The sequence below is a fragment of the Felis catus genome, chromosome E3 (assembly GCF_018350175.1).
Source record: "Felis catus isolate Fca126 chromosome E3, F.catus_Fca126_mat1.0, whole genome shotgun sequence".
NCBI classification, from domain to species: Eukaryota; Metazoa; Chordata; class Mammalia; order Carnivora; family Felidae; genus Felis; species Felis catus.
Window position 1 is genome coordinate 33,067,568 of NC_058383.1, and position 18,141 is coordinate 33,085,708.

Below are 18,141 nucleotides of genomic sequence, written 5' to 3' on the forward strand. Positions count from 1 at the left end.
CCAGCCTACTACCTCAACAGAATTATTTTCAGTTTAGCTATACCTCCTGGTCCTTTTTCATGCAGAAACACTGCTGTAAATATATAAGCATTGGTTATATACGCTTTTATATTCCACTGTGTTCATTTATATTGTATTTTAAACTTTTTTTTCCAGGTCATTACATCGTCTAGTCATCACGGTTCTTTCCAATTGTGTATAAAATGTCATAAACATTATGAAACCATAATTGATTACATTATTTTCCCTTTTTAAAAAATGTTTATTTTCAGAGACAGAGCACACGTATGAGCAGGGGAAGGGCAGAGAGAATCCCAAGCAGGCTTTTCACTGTCAGCACAGAGCCCAACACAGGGCTCAGACTCACAAACCAGGAGATCAGGACCTGAGCCAAAACCAAAAGTTGAATACTTAATTGACTGAGTCACCCAGGGGCCCCCATGCCTATTTTTTTTTAATTGTCTATTTGTAACAGACCCTTGGAGGTAGAATTCAGAGGGTTAATGGCTATAAACCTGTCTAGGAGTCTTGATCTATAGTATCCTATTAATACCCCAAAAGTTTGTTTCCATCTAAAAGTACTATTAAAAATGCACCAATGTACCAGTTTTAAAACAGTCAAGCGGCTTCGAGCGTTATGGCTCTTTGTGCTGTTTTAGAAGGAGCATGTGCTATCTTAGAGTTGCCTTAATTTGAGTTCCTTTGAATAGTAGTGAAAATGGAAAAAAAAAAAGTGAGTTGTCTTTTCCTCTTTTGGGAACATTTAACTATTTTTACGTAAAGATTTTTATGCACAGTTTGTATATCTAAGTAATTTATTAAGACTCTACTTGTAATATTTCACACACAAAAAAGTCATAAATGTGGCAACACGGGGTCTAGTGAAGACCAAAGGCTTTGGGTTCAAATACAACAACTGATGTCTTCTAGCTCCACGGTCTAGGGAGAGTTATTTATCCTTTGTAAGGGCCACCTTCCTCTTTATATTAGGGATTATAATGGCACCGACCTCACCAAGTTGAATCGTATAATGTATAAGAACTTCTAGGTATGGTACCCATCAAATGGTAAGTACTCAGCAAGTTATCATAGATCATAACAGTGATAAGCGTCTCCTTAAATTGGGATTTATTCTTGTTCATATATATACTTTTTAAAAAAATTTTTTTCCCATTTTCTTAAATTGCTTAAATCAGGATTCTGCTAACTATGGCCCGCATTGGCCTGTTGCCTGTTTTTGTCAATAAAGTTTTATTGGAACACAGACACATCCTTTTTATTCACCATGTGTGTCTGAGGATGTTCTTGTCCTGCAGGGGCAGAGCTGAGTAGTTACCACGGACACCAGATGGCCCACAAAGCTGAGAATGTTTACTAATTAGACCTTTATAGAAAGATTGGTGGCTTCTGGCTCCAATCATTAAAGTCCAAAATGTTCTTTTAAAATAATTCCAACAATATGGAAGAATTTAATTTAACTCATTCCTCTTTATCCTTTAAGAACTTATTCTTTGTAAAAAAAAAAAAAATTAATGTTTCTAAAAAAAAAAAATGAGGGTTTTTTTCTTTCTGGTTTAGAAAGTCTTTTTTCTTCTTACTATTTTCTCTCTTGACCCCCAAAATGGAAGAATGCTTTACACCTCTACTTTGCCACGGCTGCCCATTTTTTCCCTCTGTGAATTAGAACATATGTTCATTATATGGAACAAATCTCCATGTCCAATTAATTTTTATACAGCTGTGTAACTGCCACTCAGATGAGGATCTAGAACATGACCAGCACCCTAGAAAATCCCTGGCAGCCAGTATTCCCCCCACAGTGACCACCACTCTGCCCCTCATGAACACGGACAGGTTTTGCCTCCTTTTGACCTTTCTTTTAGGACATTAATCTATAGTAATGCATATAACTAAAGCGTATCATTTATTTAGGACTGCATGGCGTTCTGTTATATGAACATACTGGAATTTATTTATACATTTGCTGTCGATGGGCATTTGTGTTACTTTGCAATTTTGTCTGCTTTGAACATTCGTGTACATTTTTGGTGCAAGTAGGCACTTAATTGGGAATATACCTACAGATGAAATTGCTGGGTCATAGAGTGTGCATATACTCTGTTCCAGTAGACACTTCCAAACAATTTGCAGGGAAAGTACAACCTGTTTATGTTCCCATCAGCAGAGCGTGTGGTTCTGGAAACTTCTGAGTGCCCTGTTTCTCCCTTCTAGGAGAGAGGCAAAGTGGGCTTGTATAACTGATCGCTAGGTGTGTGCATTATGGCACTGGTTGGATGTTCTTGTATGATCATAGCTCACAGTTTAGAGACCCCCAATTCCTTCTCCATCTTCCTTCCTTCTTGTGTAGAATGGAGCAAGAGGACTGTGGTGTCTGCCCCACACACTTTCCTGAGTTGACATCTAATCTAACCATCTCTGTCCACTCTCCCACTCTTCTCTGGCAACGGTCTCACCCCTATCTGGTACTTCAGACTTGGGAGAAGAAAGAGGAGGCCAGAGGAACACCGCTGCTCCTAATGGAGGAAGAGGGCTGTCATCAAAGCCGTCTCAGAGCTCTCTTAAGTTGTAGCCCACCCTGTCCATCAGCAGACTGGTCTTCCTTCCACTCTGGTTATGGACAGCAGTGACAGCAGATACAGGGGACTTCCTAGAAAGGTCTATACCCCTTTCTGTTCTTCTCCACTCTCCTTCTTCCTTCTCTTCTTCTCTCCTTCCCCTCCCTTCCGCTTTCCTTCCTACCTCTCCTCCTTTTTCTCCTCCATGCCACAACCAAGTCTTGAGTGCCCTTTAAGTCCTTGCCCTGTCCTTGAGGATGAGGAATGTGGGTACAATGGACAATGGATGGGATCCCCTTTTCTTAAGGACTCCACAGTCTCGGGTAGCCTTTTGACCACCCTTCAATAAAAAGGAAACCAGAAAGTTGCCATACCATTTTACTTGCTCAAAGATCTTCCTCAACCTGGCATGTGGGATTATTGCTGTCCTTTTCTATACCTCCCCCCCCAGCGCCGGCCCCTTATGTCTATGGCCTTTTAAGACACAAGGACCCCCTTGTGGTATTAAAAAGCCCCCATACTCATACAAGATGAGTCATAGGATTTTCAGGACTATTGATGGGGGGAATGAGCAGTTGTCAAAAAGTTACTATGAATTCATTTATGCTCACAAGTGCATATGCCTGCTAAGCCATGGCACCTTGGCCATCCATACATGTATGAGGCACATGCATTAAGCAGACTCCACAGGTGCTTGGCCCGCACAGGATTTCCTGGACATCTTGCCATTTTTCAGCAGTTTTACTCTAGAGAATTATTTCTCCCCACCCCCACCATCTGTTGGAGAATTGCGACCATGTATGTTGTCTGATGTTTGATGGGGCTGCACAATCTCTACACTCTTCTTCCTTCCCCTTCCTCAGGAACACACAGGCTGGGGACCTGTGTGCATGCAAGTCCCCAAGTCCACAGTGCACCGTTGATCGTGTGGCCTGTGAAATCTCAGCCAGATGGCGACCAGCAGCACTGCCTCATGCAGTGCTCCGGGCTCTGTCCACAGAGCAGAGACCTCAGCTGGAAGGTGGTAGTAAAACACTGATGCCAAAGACAGCCTGTCTCTGCATCTGACTGGATACTTTTAAGCTTGGCCCTATTTTTATTTTGCTTTTGTGACTTCTCAGCATTATACAGAAATGGAATATTCTGACACTTAAATAAGGGAGATGCATCTTCCAGATTTAGTCTATTTGTGTCCAGATTCTTGTACTATCACCACCACCGAAGGTTTTTTTATTTTTTCTCTCCAGCAAATTGTTCATTGACCCTCATAGGTCATGGATACAGAGGTCCTAGGCTCTGGAATGCTATTTCCAGATCCAAGGTCACCTGGCTTTGAGTCAAGAGTGTAAAATTAACAAAGGTAAGGCACCAAGGTCAGCAATCGAACGATCTAGCTGACCTCACTCTGTTCCAGGCCCACAGACTCCATCCCAGACCTGACCAGCAGTTTCCTTCCAGGGCAACTGGACAAAGAGAACACGTGGTGTCAACCCTGCAGACCCCAAGCTGTCCTCACTCTGGGGACCACAGTTCAGAGCTCACAGTGACCGAATCTGTTATCGTCGAGAGCATGAGCCTGTCATTGACGGTGCCCTAGATTTCGACAAAGAAAATTGTTCCTTTGCCATTTCCAATTCCATTCGGGCTTCTGAGACACATGAAGTGCCCAGTCCCTGGGCAAGACATGAAAACAGGATTGAAACGGGGTCAGCTCCCCTCTTGGCGTTCACAGCAAAACCCTAATGGGATCAGCAGCGACATCATCCTGACGTCTTTCGGCTATAGATGGAAGTTGGTTCCCTGTGGGGAACCACCAAAATCTATGCTAGGATCTTTGATCGGAACTCGCTTGCCCTGAGAGTTGGCCTTGATTTCTGGGCTTCAGAAATTATTCCTGACCCCTCTGCTTGGGACTTCACAGATTGCTTCCTCTCGTTGTCTTATGCTGATGCTCCAGACAGTGTATCAGAAGCTGATCAAGGAAAGGAGCCTCGTGTCATCTACAGTCAACACAGTTGTATGGATCCTCTGTGTGCTGAGCCCTGTGCCAGGGACTGGGGATATAAGAAGAATATGACAGGATGCCCACCCTGAATAAAGTCCCCAAATGGGGAATAAAGTCACCTCCCAATGGAGAAGACTTAGAAGCAAGTGGCAACTATACTGGAGTGCGACAGATTCTCTGGTGATGAAAGACCCAGGATGTTGTGGAAGGAGAAACCGTGATCTCGTACCCATGTCCTCGTGCATTCAGGGAAGACTTCCTGCAAGTGGAGATCTCTGAGCTGCACTGAAGAGGTACCCACTGGCCAGTTTTCAGCATGATACCACACAGCTGGGACCTCCAGAGTAAACTGTCATGGGCCCTGGTGATGGGGATGACAATTCACAACGGATCCTTACCAGTGATTTCCTGCGGATAGAGTTCTCTGTAGTTACCATATATCCTGAGAGCAGGAGAGTTTCATCCGCATGGCTTGCCTGCCCCCGAGACCGGGACCGGACTCCAACAGTGATTCTGTCACCGGGATGGAATTTACTGGAGACCTCCGCACTGTAGCCCCATCACTCAAATCTGCCACCCTACCCACCTGTAACAGTCTGCCTTACATTATGTGTGGGGAGACGGCCACTGAAGAATCTTGGATGCAGCAAGCATACAGCTGGTCTCATCCGGTGTCCCCCCCCCACCCCCTGGACACCCTAGCTCTTCAACACAAAAGCCAGGTCCTTTGTGATTGGGCCCCCTTCGATCACTTCTTCCTCCCTGCAAATTCTGCACCTCTCTCTGATGGCCAGATGCCCCACGTTTCTCCGGCCTCCAGCCACATGCACAGGCATCTCATCTTGCCAGAATTACTGGTTTGCAGGATGCTCCCTCCCAAAGGACTCAGAGTTAGTGGCACGTGAAGACTATGTAGGATTTGTCTCTACATGAAAATACAGGGATGCCGCCAACCACGTGCTAAATGTTTTTTTAATGTTTTATTTATTTTTGGGACAGGGAGAGACAGAGCATGAGCAGGGAAGGGTCAGAGAGAGGGAGACACAGAATCGGAACCAGGCTCCAGGCTCTGAGCTGTCAGCACAGAGCCGGACGTGGGGCTCAAACTCATGGACCGTGAGATCATGACCTGAGCCGAAGTCAGACGCTTAACCGACCAAGCCACCCAGGCACCCCATCTAAATGCTTGAAAAATGTTCTTTTCTCAGTGAATGAATGAGCAAGCAAATGAATGAGGAAGTAAGGCAAGACCAAATGAAGCCTTTGGAGAACCAAAGAGCATCAGCTTCCTTGACTAGAAATGAAAGAGGGCATCACACTCAGCTTCCTCAAACCACACGCTACATCCTTCCATAGCGTCATTGCCTAGGGGCAGGTGCTTTGGCCCGACACCAAGAAAAAGCAGTATGTGGATAGATGCCAGCGAGGGTCTGTGTGTGGGCTGGTATCACAAGATGTACTGCAGCATATTTTCAGGCCCCGGACAAAGCCTAAAGGGTACAGGTCCAAAATGAACTTTTTACAAGCGACCTCGGGGGAGAAATGCTCAGGAAGTCTGAAGGCTAGGCACACCACATGCTATAAAATCTCTTCCCGAAGCAATCCCCTCAGCTCTCAGACAGTCTTATGGAGCAGAATGAAATCTAATCTGAAAAGCTACTTCAGTCCCTCTGGAAGTGCAGAGGAGTCTGAGGACAGATAAGGAACTGATTTCTCTTACTTTGGACATAACAGATTCCTCTTGGAGGGCGAAGCCTTCTCTCTGGACGTGCCCTCCGGGGATCACAGACTCCACGAATTGGCAAGGCAGAGGGCGGGGGGAATGAGATCCACCAACACCCCCAGCTGCCCTGGCTTCATGCAGGAACTAACAGTATCTCCAACGATTCCTGGGCAATGGGTGTGCACATGACCTCATTGAATTCCAGCACCACTCGTAGGAGATGCTGTCACGTGCTGCTTGTAGGCGCTAGAGAGAGTGCGCAGATTCCTTTCCGAGCGTCTGTAAAATGGGTGTGGTGATGGCTCCAAACACATTGGGTTGACGTGAGGGTTGCGGGGGTTAATTATGGGAAATCCTGGCATAGTGCCTGAAATGGAAGGGAATTCATGTAACTTTGTTAAATATGAGAATAGGAAGAGAGGTTAAGGAATGGGTGAGTGGATGGGTAGGCAAGCAGAGTACCAGGACCAAGGTCTAATGGGTCCTAAGTGCCGAAGGCAGTCCAGTGCGGGCAGTCTTCACCCGACAGCATGCCTGGACTTGCTCCTCAAACCTGTCAGGTAAGGGCCCTCCCTCGTGAGGCTCATCCTAGTGTTTTCTACGTGCAACGTTCTTTCTTGTGCTTTTGGGGAAGGTGTCTATTTGAATTTGCATTGCTTCCTTTTTGCAAACTAGAAACGAGCGTGTACCTTTTGAGTGAGCGGCTGGATACATACTCAGCAGCCTCACAGCATCATCCAAGCAGCTAATGGAAGCAAGTCTCAGGCATATGCCTGATTCTGTCTCAATTATTCTCACCTGTTCCCTTTTAGATTTTACATCTTTCTGGCCCCTGCCTCTTAAAGCCCCACCACTCTGCCTTTTCATGGCAACACTGGGAAGGGAGAGAGCTGGGATGCCTGCTCTGTGTATGGGCCTTACAGCCTTCCTCAGGGCGGCACAGAACTCAGAGGTTGGCAGGGATTACCTGTGGCAGACAACATCGTGCCCCCTGAAGACAGATACAGGAAGAACTTTTGAACAGGTGTGACATACATGGATGGAGAGGTGTTCTCAGGTGCTCGTGAGCCTCCTGCCCCTAAATGTTTATATGCGGGGGGGGGGGGGGGGGGTTGCAGCTTCATGCAGGGACCTGTCCTCTCAGGTCCGAGGAGGACGACACTGGAGCCTGGCTGCAAACCCACAGTGGCCCAGGCTCTCTGTGCTCCCAGGAGAGCACTTAGCTTTTGTCTTCCCAGCAAGAATGAGTCTGCTTCAGGAAACAGATTTAATTGTCCCACTTACCAGCTCTAGCTCACAAGACCACATTGACAAAGATCGCGGCCTCTTTGTAATGGAAGAAACGGACGGTGGAATGAGCATCTTAGAGCTGTTCCTTCGAAAAATGACCCTCGCCGCTTCACCCCAGCTGAGGACATGCATACTTCTCAGCCTCTTACTCCCAAGCCCACGGCAAGCTCCCTTTTGATCTGTGTTTCCTCTATTTATATGGCAGAAAAACTCACCCGGCAGATCTGAACATGTTTGCAGTGCTGCCTAATTTAAGCCCCGGGATGCAGGGAAAGAAATAGAAACAGAAAATAGGGATTCAGTGCTTGCTGTGTGCTGCAGGCCATGAAAAATATCAAAATCATGAAACACGGTCCCTGATCTCCCCCAAGGAGATTACAATATACTTGAGTAAATTAAAAACGAAATAAGAAAGTATTTGAACTGCAGTTCAGTGAACTAGTAGAAGGCCACAAGGCAGGAAATGAGTAACCGCAAAATGCCTGGAACAGGCTGTAATTGGGATTGAGAAATGTGCGTCCGCCCTCCTTTTGCGACACGGGTCCGGTTTACCGAGGTGCCTTATTCAGAGAGAGAGGTTTGGTGAGAAGGCAGTCTTTGTATTTACATCGTGAAAGGAATCTAATGATGTTTCTTCCTTACCCAGACTGACCCTGTTCTGGGCATACAAAACATGGACGGAAACATGGCGAGAAGACTCACTTTTGTGTCCTCGCAAACTCCAAAGGGAGAGGAAAGTCAACAGCACGCAGTACTTTCGAAGGGACGGCACTGGTGTTTTTGAGAAGAGGAAGCCAAAACGTAGAAGGGTTTGGATGAGCAGGTGGGGGTGTCGGCTTAGACGATGAGATGATGATACACAGGATCCCGAGACAAATGTGATCATGTGCAAAGTTCTGGAGGCTGTCGGAAGGAAAGGAATTGAAACTGAGATGTCCCTTCCCATAACTTAGCCTGCACCACTGGTGAGCCAGCACCCTTCCTTGTAGGTGATGAACTTACCAAGGGATAGGTTTTCTGTTGTCTCCCCTCAAAAATGCAATGCTTTTGTAGCCCTGATACCAAAAGGTATACATGCCTCTATGGTTGCGGTACAATGGAGACTAAATCAGCAGCAGCCCCCTTGGGGCTACAAACACATCACAGCGCAGGATTAGAAGTAGGCGCATGCGCACACATACAACTGTGCATGCGCACCCTTCCGGGCATGCTCACGCATACGCCCGCGCATGCACATCTGCACATACGTAGGCACGCATGCATATGCACATGCGCGCTTGCAAAGAGCAAAGAGCAAAGGGAAAGGAAACCAAGGGGGATGGAATATTCTCACCGCACTTTTCCTGCTGAGGTGCGGCGGCCTCAGGGGACCCAGGAAGCAGGGGTGGAGGCCGGTGGCTTTAACATCCAAGGTATGTGGATGCATAAATCTGAGCTCTCCAGTGAATCAGCGCATCTGTGAAAAAACTAGAAAAAGCTGTCCATGAAAGTGAAGGAAGTAAAAGTCGCCTTGCCATCTCGTTGAAGCTCTTGAGTGAGAAATTAAAACCTAAATGAATATCCGGGCACCTGCGTGGGTCAGTCGGGGAAGAGTCCAACTTCGGCTCAGGTCATGATCTCACGGTTTGTGGGTTAGAGCCCCACAGTGGGCTCACTGCTGTCAGTCACTGCAGAGTCTGCTTCGGATCCTCTGTTCTCCTCTCTCTGCCCCTTCCCAGCTTGTGCTCTCCGCCCCCCAAAATAAATAGTTTTTCAAAACCTAAATGAGTATGGAGGTCCAAATGTACACTAAATGGCGTGGCAAAGGCAGTCACATTTTTTTTTTTTCATACAGAAACTGGTACCTTGGAAGTACCTTAGGAACCACAGAAGAAGCTAACTCAACCCCACTGTAGGAACATTCCTATAGCCCAGTGTGCTTGGGGGCCCCATGCTTTAGGGGGGAAGACAACCTCTGCTGAGTATTAGCTCAGACTCAGAAGTTACAAACAGCACAAGGAAGAAATCCACCATGAATGAGGTCAGCACACACAGCAACCAGACACATGTGAATCCCAACAAGGACTGGGGGGAGGAGGCAAGGCAGAGAATAATCTGAAAGATGGTGGGTTTGAAATTATTAAATATAGAAGTTTTTTTTTAAGTCATAACAGAAGAATGAGACATTATGATAAAAACGAACGGGCAGAATTTTTAAATGGCCAGGTGAATATAAGAACTGGAATAGATTAAATGAGAGCATAACGCTAAATATTACTAATGAAAGAATAAATGAGCTGGAAAATAGATCTGCGGGAAGCATCTAACCACAGGACAGAGTGATAAAGGAATGGAAAATACGAAAGCAAAGTGAATAACCTAGAGAACAGAATGAGAAGGTTTAGAATACTTAAAACACAATCAGAAGAAAAGAGAATTGTCGCATGTCCTTAGGGGCTCGCAGCTCAGAGCAATGTGATGCCACTATGCACCTTATTAGAACGGCTAAAACCCGAAACACTGACAACACTGATACATGCTGGTGAGGATGTGGAGTGACGGGAGCCCAACAGGGGACACGAAATGGCACAGCCACTTCGGAAGAGGGCTTGGCAGTTGCCCACGAGGCTAAATATCTTCTTACCACACAATCCTACCATCGTGCTCCTAGGTCTTTACCCAAATGAGTTGGAAACATACGTCCACACAAAACCTGCACACAGATGTTTATGTAAAGCGGCATTATTCGTAATTGCCCCAACTTGGAAGCAGCCAAAATATCCTTCAGTAGGGGAATGAGCAAACTGTGCATCTATGCAATGGCATATTATTCACAAATAAAAGCAAGCTGTCAAGCCATGGAAGGACGTGGAGGAACTTAAATGCATATTGTTCTCAGCACAAGCCCTGCACTGTAGCCATTGCTGACCAGGAGCTTAAAGGAAGGATCCAAAAGATCTCTGAAGTTCCCATCATGTGCATTTCTAGCCATAAGTACAACATGGAACAGACGCCAGATGATGACAAAGCCCCTCGGTTCTAATTCTGAATAGAGTTCCTCTGCCTTCATTTATCAACTTTTACTGCTGCCAGTTCGTATAGCAATATGATCCAGCTTGAATTATTCCACTTACCCATTTGCTCTGTTATGGGCTGAGTATGGTTAAACACTCACTTTTTGACATTTTGAAATTGCTATTTTGTATCATTTTAAATTTTGTTGCATCTTTTTATAAATCAGATGACTGCCCACATTTAAAAAAGATGCATGTTGGGGCACCTGGGTGGCTCACTCGTTTGAGTGTCCGACTTCAGCTCAGGTCATGATCTCACGGTTCGTGAGTTCGAGCCCTATGTCGGGCTCTGTGCTGACAGCTCAGAACCTGGAGCCTGCTTCCAATTCTGTGTCTCCCTCTCTCTTGGTCCCTCTCCCCCTCATGCTCTCTTTCTCTCAAAAATAAACGTTAAAAATTTTTTTTAATTAAAAAAATATAAATACAAAATATGCATGTTGTTACTGTGAAAGAAACCTGTCTGAAAAGGCTACTGTGTGTATTATGGTTCCAACTATGGGATGTTCTGGAAAGGGCAACACTATAGAGACCATTAAAAGATCAGTGCTTGTCAGGAGTTGGGATGGGGCATGAGGAGAGGTGAATCGGGGGCACACGGGAATTTTAGGGCAGTGAAACTATTCTATACGATACTGTAATGGCAGATAACATGGCATTAAGCATTGGGCAAAACCCACAAAACCATACAACACAAAGCGTGAACCGTAATGTGAAATGTGGAATTTAATTAATAATAATGTATCAATACCTGTTCATGAATTGTTAAAAAAAAAATTACCACACCAGTGCCAGACGTTAATAGAGGAAACTGAGGCAGGGTGGGGGGGAGGATGAGAGAAGGAGTGTATGGGAACTTGCTGTACCCACTGTACTTCTCAATTTTTCTGTAACCCTAAAATTACTCTAAAAAGTACATTCTATTAAGTTTTTAAGAATGGGGGGGAGAGGGAGAGTCGATATTCAAAGTAAGGATGGGTGAGATTTTTCCAGAATTAAAGTTATAAGTCACACGTCAAAGAACGCCACTGGGTCACAGAGCAGAAAAAATCCTAAAGCAAATCCACATTTCAATTCCACACCGAAGACAAAATGAAAATCTCAAAAACGATCAGAGAAAAAGCACAGAGTGCATAGAAGGTAGCAACAGTTAGATTACTCGCTGACTTCTCAACGACTATAATCCAGATCAGAAGAAAACTCAGTAACATCTTCAAAAGGTCCAGAAAAAAATCATTATCCACCTAGATTGCTCTGTCCAGCCAAATCAATCAAGAGTAAGAAAGCAACTTGAAAGCATTAATTGTGCTAACCTCTTCAAAAGGGAATCAAAGAAACATTTGCAGTATTTACTTTTCTCTGCCTGTTTCATATGATATCTTAGATAACACACACATGCCCCAAAATCATACTTTCCGTTTAACATTATATACGTCTTCTGTGATTTTCACTGTCCTTGAAGGATAATTTTTAAAGTCTGAATCGTAGCGTAAGTGCCATAGTTTCGTGAACTGCTAGACAGTTTAATTGCCAGACGTTTAGATCAGAGAATTTCCTCCTAAATGGCAATTGGATGCAACGCACATAAAAGATGAAATAATGCTACGCACGCCTACTTTTTCTTTTCCATTGAAAACTCCACCTGCTTCTCTAGCTGCCTGCTCAAGTGGCGAGGTGTTTAGTTGGCAAGGAGCCATTCAGAGCTGATCGAGAAGCCTCTTTTCCATTCGTGCTTTTTGCCCCAAGTGCACTGGTGGTGGGTGACTTCCTGGCATAGCCCCAGACGTTCTCAAGGAAAATCAAAGAAGCAACATATATTCGAGGACTGCCGTGTGCCAGGCATGGTGCTGGGCGTTTCCATCCTGTGAACACTACTATTTACGAACACTTACCATAAGCCGGGCACCACCTTTAGAAAGTTTGCACCCATCAGCTCATTTGGTCCTCCCCAGAAGTCTAGGAAGTATGCACTATTATTATATCCATTTTATAGACAGGAGAGATGTCGTTCGGAAGGAGCTAGGAAGTGATGAAGTCGTACCCGGAACATGAGCCTTTCCCTGGTAGGGCCCTATTCCAGGCTTGGGTGGGTGTCAGAGACACAGGTAGAGAAAAGCAGGAAGGGCAGAACGCAATGACATTAAAACAAAAACAAAAACATGACCCGGACTGAACGCAACTGTCCATTATCTCACTTCATCCTCCTCACGAGACCAGGTAGGTATTGTTACCGTTTTTAGCTTCGCCCATCGAGTGAGTGCACGCAGACATGGGGCGCTCAGGAACTTGCCTGCGGGTTGCATGTCCAGCTGTGGGTCACCCGCGTGTGTCCAGAACCAGAGTGCACGCCGTGCTCCTCACTGCCTGTGGCTCTTGTCCTCTGTCCAGGCGAGATGGAGGAGCTGGAGACTCTGTGGCTCACGGGGATCTGCCACAACGAGAAGAACGAGGTGATGAGCAGTCAGCTGGACATCGACAACATGGCGGGCGTGTTCTACATGCTGGCGGCTGCCATGGCCCTCAGCCTCATCACCTTCATCTGGGAACACCTCTTCTACTGGAAGCTGCGCTTCTGTTTCACGGGCGTGTGCTCCGACCGGCCGGGGCTGCTGTTCTCCATCAGCAGGGTCAGTACCTCGGGCGGCTCGTTCTCGATGCAGCGGCAGGTCCAGAAGAGCACGGGGCTCCCAGAGAATCGAGGACGCTGGACTCCTGGGTGGGGGGCGGTCTGCACAGCCTGCCCTGGCTCACCAAGCCCTGGTGGGCTTGTCGTAAAGACATCCAGATTCTGTGTGTTCCTAACCCAGGGGTAGCAAACCCAGGTGACCGCGGAAGCCAGAGAGGGAAGGAAAATGGGTAATGCAGGCTGGGCATGAGAAAAATAGCACCAGTGAGATAAAAACAGCAAATGTCCCTGGGGTTCAAGGTGAGGGAACACTTGAGAATGCCTACCACACCTGGAGGGGGCAGTCCTCAGGTCCTGCTGAGTATGGTCTTATGGGAATTCAAGGGCAATATTGTCAGGTCTTGTAGGTTGTCAGAGAGAATGTAGTCATCTGATTTTATGTGAAGCCTTTCCACTCTTTAAATATTAGTAACTAATTCCTTTTTTTTTTTTATACAACACCAAAATACCACGTAGGCCAAACGAAGCAGTCTGTGGCATCCACCGTTAGCAGCCGATGTGCTTTACGACACGACTACCATTCCTGTGCAGGATGTTACAGTTTATGCACACATCCCAGAGGGACACATATGCCAAAACCAAATATACATCCCATGCCATGCTCTGCATCCGCACATCTAACAAAACACAAAGAGCGTCTGCATTACAACAGAGCCTCCAACGAAACGATGACACGAAGGGCCACGAGGAAAGGCACACATGTCAAACAGAAAACAAAATACACATTCAACCCAGCATGAACTACAGCCGCAAACACACATGCTATAACGAACTCACCCACAATGCAAGGAAAACCCCTCTCCTGTTACGCAATGTGGCATGTGTATATTACCATAAAAAAGCACATATGGGTCATCAGTAATAGCAACGATCATGGAAAATGCCTGTATTTGTGCAGCACCGATAGGTGCCAAGCACCCTGTACGGACTGCATCCTCTTCATCTCATTTCACCTACAAGCCATTTCTGTGAGGCGTGTAACTGTTCTTCATCCCAGATTACAGATGGGGAATGAGGTTAGAGGATCATCCACGGCTGCCCAGCCTTGGTGGAGCCGGGACTTGAGCCGAGGTGGTGTGGTACCAGCCAGAGCACAGGTTCCTACACAAGCAACAAACATCAAATACAAGCAACACAAGAGATTTGATACAGATCATACTACATGATACATATGTGCATGCAACTGACATGATCTTGTCACTTACATCATATGTACATATCATTCACTCATCTTCTAACAGAATTTAACATCTATTTACCTCACAGCCCATCAGTCATTCCTCCCTCCATCTGCCTAGTTCATCCATCCATCCATCCGTTTCACCCATACATCCATTCATTTCATCCATCCGTCCGTCCATTCACCCATCCATCCATCCATCCACTCACCCATTTCACCCATACATCCATTCATCTCATCTATCCACCCACCTGTTTTATCTATCCATCTACCCATTTCATTCATCCATCTGTACATCCATCCCTACACCCATTTACCTATCCATCCATCCATCCATCTGGTCCATTTATTTATCTACCTATTTCTCCCATTTACTCACCTTGGAATGTTTTCACTCTGAAAGAATTTAATGAATTAAGACACGAAACATGGTGAAAAACACTTGGGTACAAACACCTGGTTTTATATGCTAATGGTTATTGGGAAAACTAAATAATCATTTTTAAAGGAATTTGTGTTTTCTTAGCATTTGGTGATTTTAAGAACTTTGGAGATTCAGAAGGCACATATTAGCTTAGTGAGGAAGATTTATTTTTTTCTGTTCAGTGGCACTCTTAACTTGCATTCTGTGCAAATACATATTTCCTAATTAACTTGATGGCATCTAAACACAGACTGCTTAAAAATAACAATGTGCACGCATCTAGCGAGGTATTATGCCAACTTTAAGCTAATTCTCTCCACCAATTACTAAAGGCTTTCCATACCCAAATGACTCTGGGATTATCATGAGCAAATGCACACTGTTGCATTTCCTTGTAAATCCTGCTTGGATCTGGAAGAGCGTTTCCTCTGAGATACCATTAAGGCAGCCAGTTGAGAGGACTGTCATTATGAGGCATGAACTAAATCCCCCGCTGCCCTTGCAAGCATCTTGAGCAGGATTGGGGGGCAGTGGGGCACACAGGAGTAGGCATCGTCAGCTTTACAGGCTGGAATCTGAACTTCGGTCTCCCGTCCCTGGGGGAGAGAGGACCCGTGCCTCACAGGAGCACTGCAAGGACTTTTCTGCCCCTTGGGGACTCCCATCCACCAGCATTCCTGTGTCCTCAAAGGCTGCAGGGAATGCTGCTTGAGCACTGACCCTCCTTCTCCCCAGATACTATGTTTTAAATAAGTGCAGCCCTAATATGTGTGAAGAGAAGGATTTCGTATTTAATATACTTTTCCTGCCTCTCTCATTTGTTAGGGAACTCAGAATGAGCTCAGCACCCAATTTCACGCATAGCAGGGCTTTCAGATTGCTCAAGAAAAATGTTCCTTCTTTCTGATCAAGGGCTAACACACATCTCTTAAATTCGTCCTATGGGCACATTCACACACATGCCAGCTTACATGTATATTCTTCACACCGAGCAGGCCATACACACAGAAACAGAAGCGCCCTCGTTGTAGGCATGTAAACATTTTCTTTAACAAACCTGCAGTGGGGAATCCCCAAGCCAAGAACCCACTTTCCTACCAATTCAAGATCACAACCCCACAACGAATCATGTCCAGCATGTGAATAAGGGCCAGGTGACTGACGTCTCCCTGTCATCTCTAATCCTGACAGCACCTGTGTGTGTGTGACATGACCACACCCATCCTATGGATATGGAGAAACTGAGGCCGTGAAGGGCGGAACAGGACCCTTTCGGCCTCACGTTATGTCTCCTGCTTCACCTATCATGCCAGAACAAGGCAGGAAAGAGGAGGACTGTCTTGTGCACCGGGCTGGGTCGCGTGCTTCCGCCCATTTCTGAGTGTAGGGACGTGGATCCAGGATGCTCTGAAATGTGCCTGCACCCGAGGCAGGTGTTCTCCTGCACAGCAGCCAGGGGTCTCCACTTACCGGTTCTGGTAGCACCTTCAACACCCAGCAGACACATGCAGCTGTCCCCATGGGCTCGATGTCCCTCGGGAAGCTCCTGGATAGTGCAGGAAAATACAGACTGGACATATGGGCACTCCTGGCCTGCCAAAGGGGCGGGCCAGAGCTTGAAGAAGTCATTCACTTCACATGAGAACCCAGTTTCTCCCACAGTTGGGGCCTTTGGCATTTCCAGGTTAAAAAATAAATGTGCCCTCTAGTCTCCAGGAGGCTCTTAATTTTTCTCTCCAAAATGTTCTCCCTCTCCCCTAGAAGAAAATAGTGTCACCAGCAAAAAGAACCCACCTCGGTTTTCGGCCATGAGGAATTGGGAGACGTAGCAAAGACAGAGACCACGGGATGGAGACTGTGGCAGCCTGTCCCGTGGGCTCCTTGGAGGGGATCCTGGGGACAGTGACGGGCTTCTGGCTCCCCCACAGTCAGGACCAAGAGAGCAGAAGTAGATACTGCCTCAGTCTGCCAGGGCCGCTATCACCAAACACCACACACTGGGTGGCTTGTGAACAACAGACACCTACTTCTCACGGTTCTGGAGGCTGGGAGTGTGAAATCAGGGTGCAGCGTGGTCAAGTCAGAGTCCCCTTCTGGGTCATAAGGCTTCTCCTTGTGTCCTCACGACGTGGAAGGGCCGTGGGCAACGTGCGGCCTCTCTTATGAGGGCAGTCATCTGCCTGGCCAGCGCCCCACCATTATGACCTAACCCCCTCCCAAAGGCCCCACCTCTTAACACCATCAACTTTTAGGGTCGGGATCTCATTATGTGAATTTGGTGGGGGGACACAAATGTGTAGGCCTTGGAAGATACATCAGGGGTCAAACCCAGACTCCAGGGAACCACAGAGGGCAGTAGGGTCCATGGCCCATCAGGAGTGTTCTGAGGGGTCAGGGGCCCTTGAGGAGAGCCACGGCGGGGCGGAGGGAGGGTCTGGGCTGCTGTCCGAGGAGAACGAACCTTCGGTAGTAAAGGGTAGCATGCGTCTTCTTGCAGCCGTGGGGAAGTGTGCAGTGGGGTCTCGTGCTAGTGTGTGAAGGAGTAAAAGGTGACAGAAAAGAAGGGCACCAGAAAAGGTGGGCACCCGGTCAGTTGACCCTTCGCCTTTGGCTCAGGTCATGATCTCACGGCTCATGGGTTCAAGCCCCATGTCGGGCTCTGCTTGGGATTCTCTTGTCTCCCTCTCTCCCTGTGTCCCTCCCCACTCCTCAAAAATAAACAGTAAAACACATTTTTTTAGGCTGCAGCAGCTTATCCAAGGTCACAGAGCTACTAACAGGTGGAGCTGGGACTCACTTCCAGTGGGTTCCAGGCTCCGGCTCTTTCCGTGTGTCTCTGATATGCACCCCCTCCTCCTCAGCAGCCCATCAAGAAGGTGGGTCAACTGAGTGGGAGAACACTAGCACCCAAGCCTGGGGTATGGGCTGGGTCCACCGCGTGGCCTCCTTTCCGAGGCTTCCCCCTGCACCCCAGCAGCTGGAAGTGCCTTCCCAGTATCCTGTGAGTCCTAGGGCAAACTGGGGAAGAGCGACAGCAGTCAGCAGCCATCCTCCTGCTCCTGAAACATAACTCGGCCCCCTGACCACCTCTGTGGGCCCCCCTCAAACAGACAGCCAGCCCATCTCAGCTGGTTTTAACATATTGCTCTGTCAGGGAAGGGGGGGACAGAAGTTCTTAAAATCTCTAGCAGTGTGGGGGGAGCTCAT

At 46.9% G+C, this 18,141-nt stretch overlaps 1 protein-coding gene and 1 long non-coding RNA gene across 10 annotated transcripts in view; one reads left to right on the top strand and one right to left on the bottom strand.

Annotated features, from left to right (window-relative positions):
* The window catches only part of GRIN2A (glutamate ionotropic receptor NMDA type subunit 2A), a 536,750-nt gene that overhangs the window by 505,800 nt on the left and 12,809 nt on the right, over positions 1-18,141 (top strand). For all 3 annotated transcript variants that reach the window (XM_045047693.1, XM_045047692.1, XM_006942329.5), the window contains one exon: positions 13,033-13,271. In XM_045047693.1, coding sequence (XP_044903628.1) covers positions 13,033-13,271 — 239 coding nt within the window. The remainder of the gene's footprint in view (positions 1-13,032; positions 13,272-18,141) is intronic.
* LOC109495294 overlaps positions 6,288-18,141 on the bottom strand; it is a 47,913-nt gene continuing 36,059 nt past the window's right edge. For 5 of the 7 annotated variants that reach the window (XR_006591056.1, XR_006591054.1, XR_006591058.1 and 2 more), the window contains one exon: positions 14,190-16,480. This is a non-coding gene — a long non-coding RNA (uncharacterized LOC109495294). Of the gene's footprint in view, positions 6,672-8,296; positions 8,498-8,927; positions 9,062-12,824; positions 13,073-13,177; positions 16,481-18,141 lie in introns of those variants that run through there. The other 2 variants (XR_006591052.1, XR_006591055.1) reach the window with 2 other exon arrangements.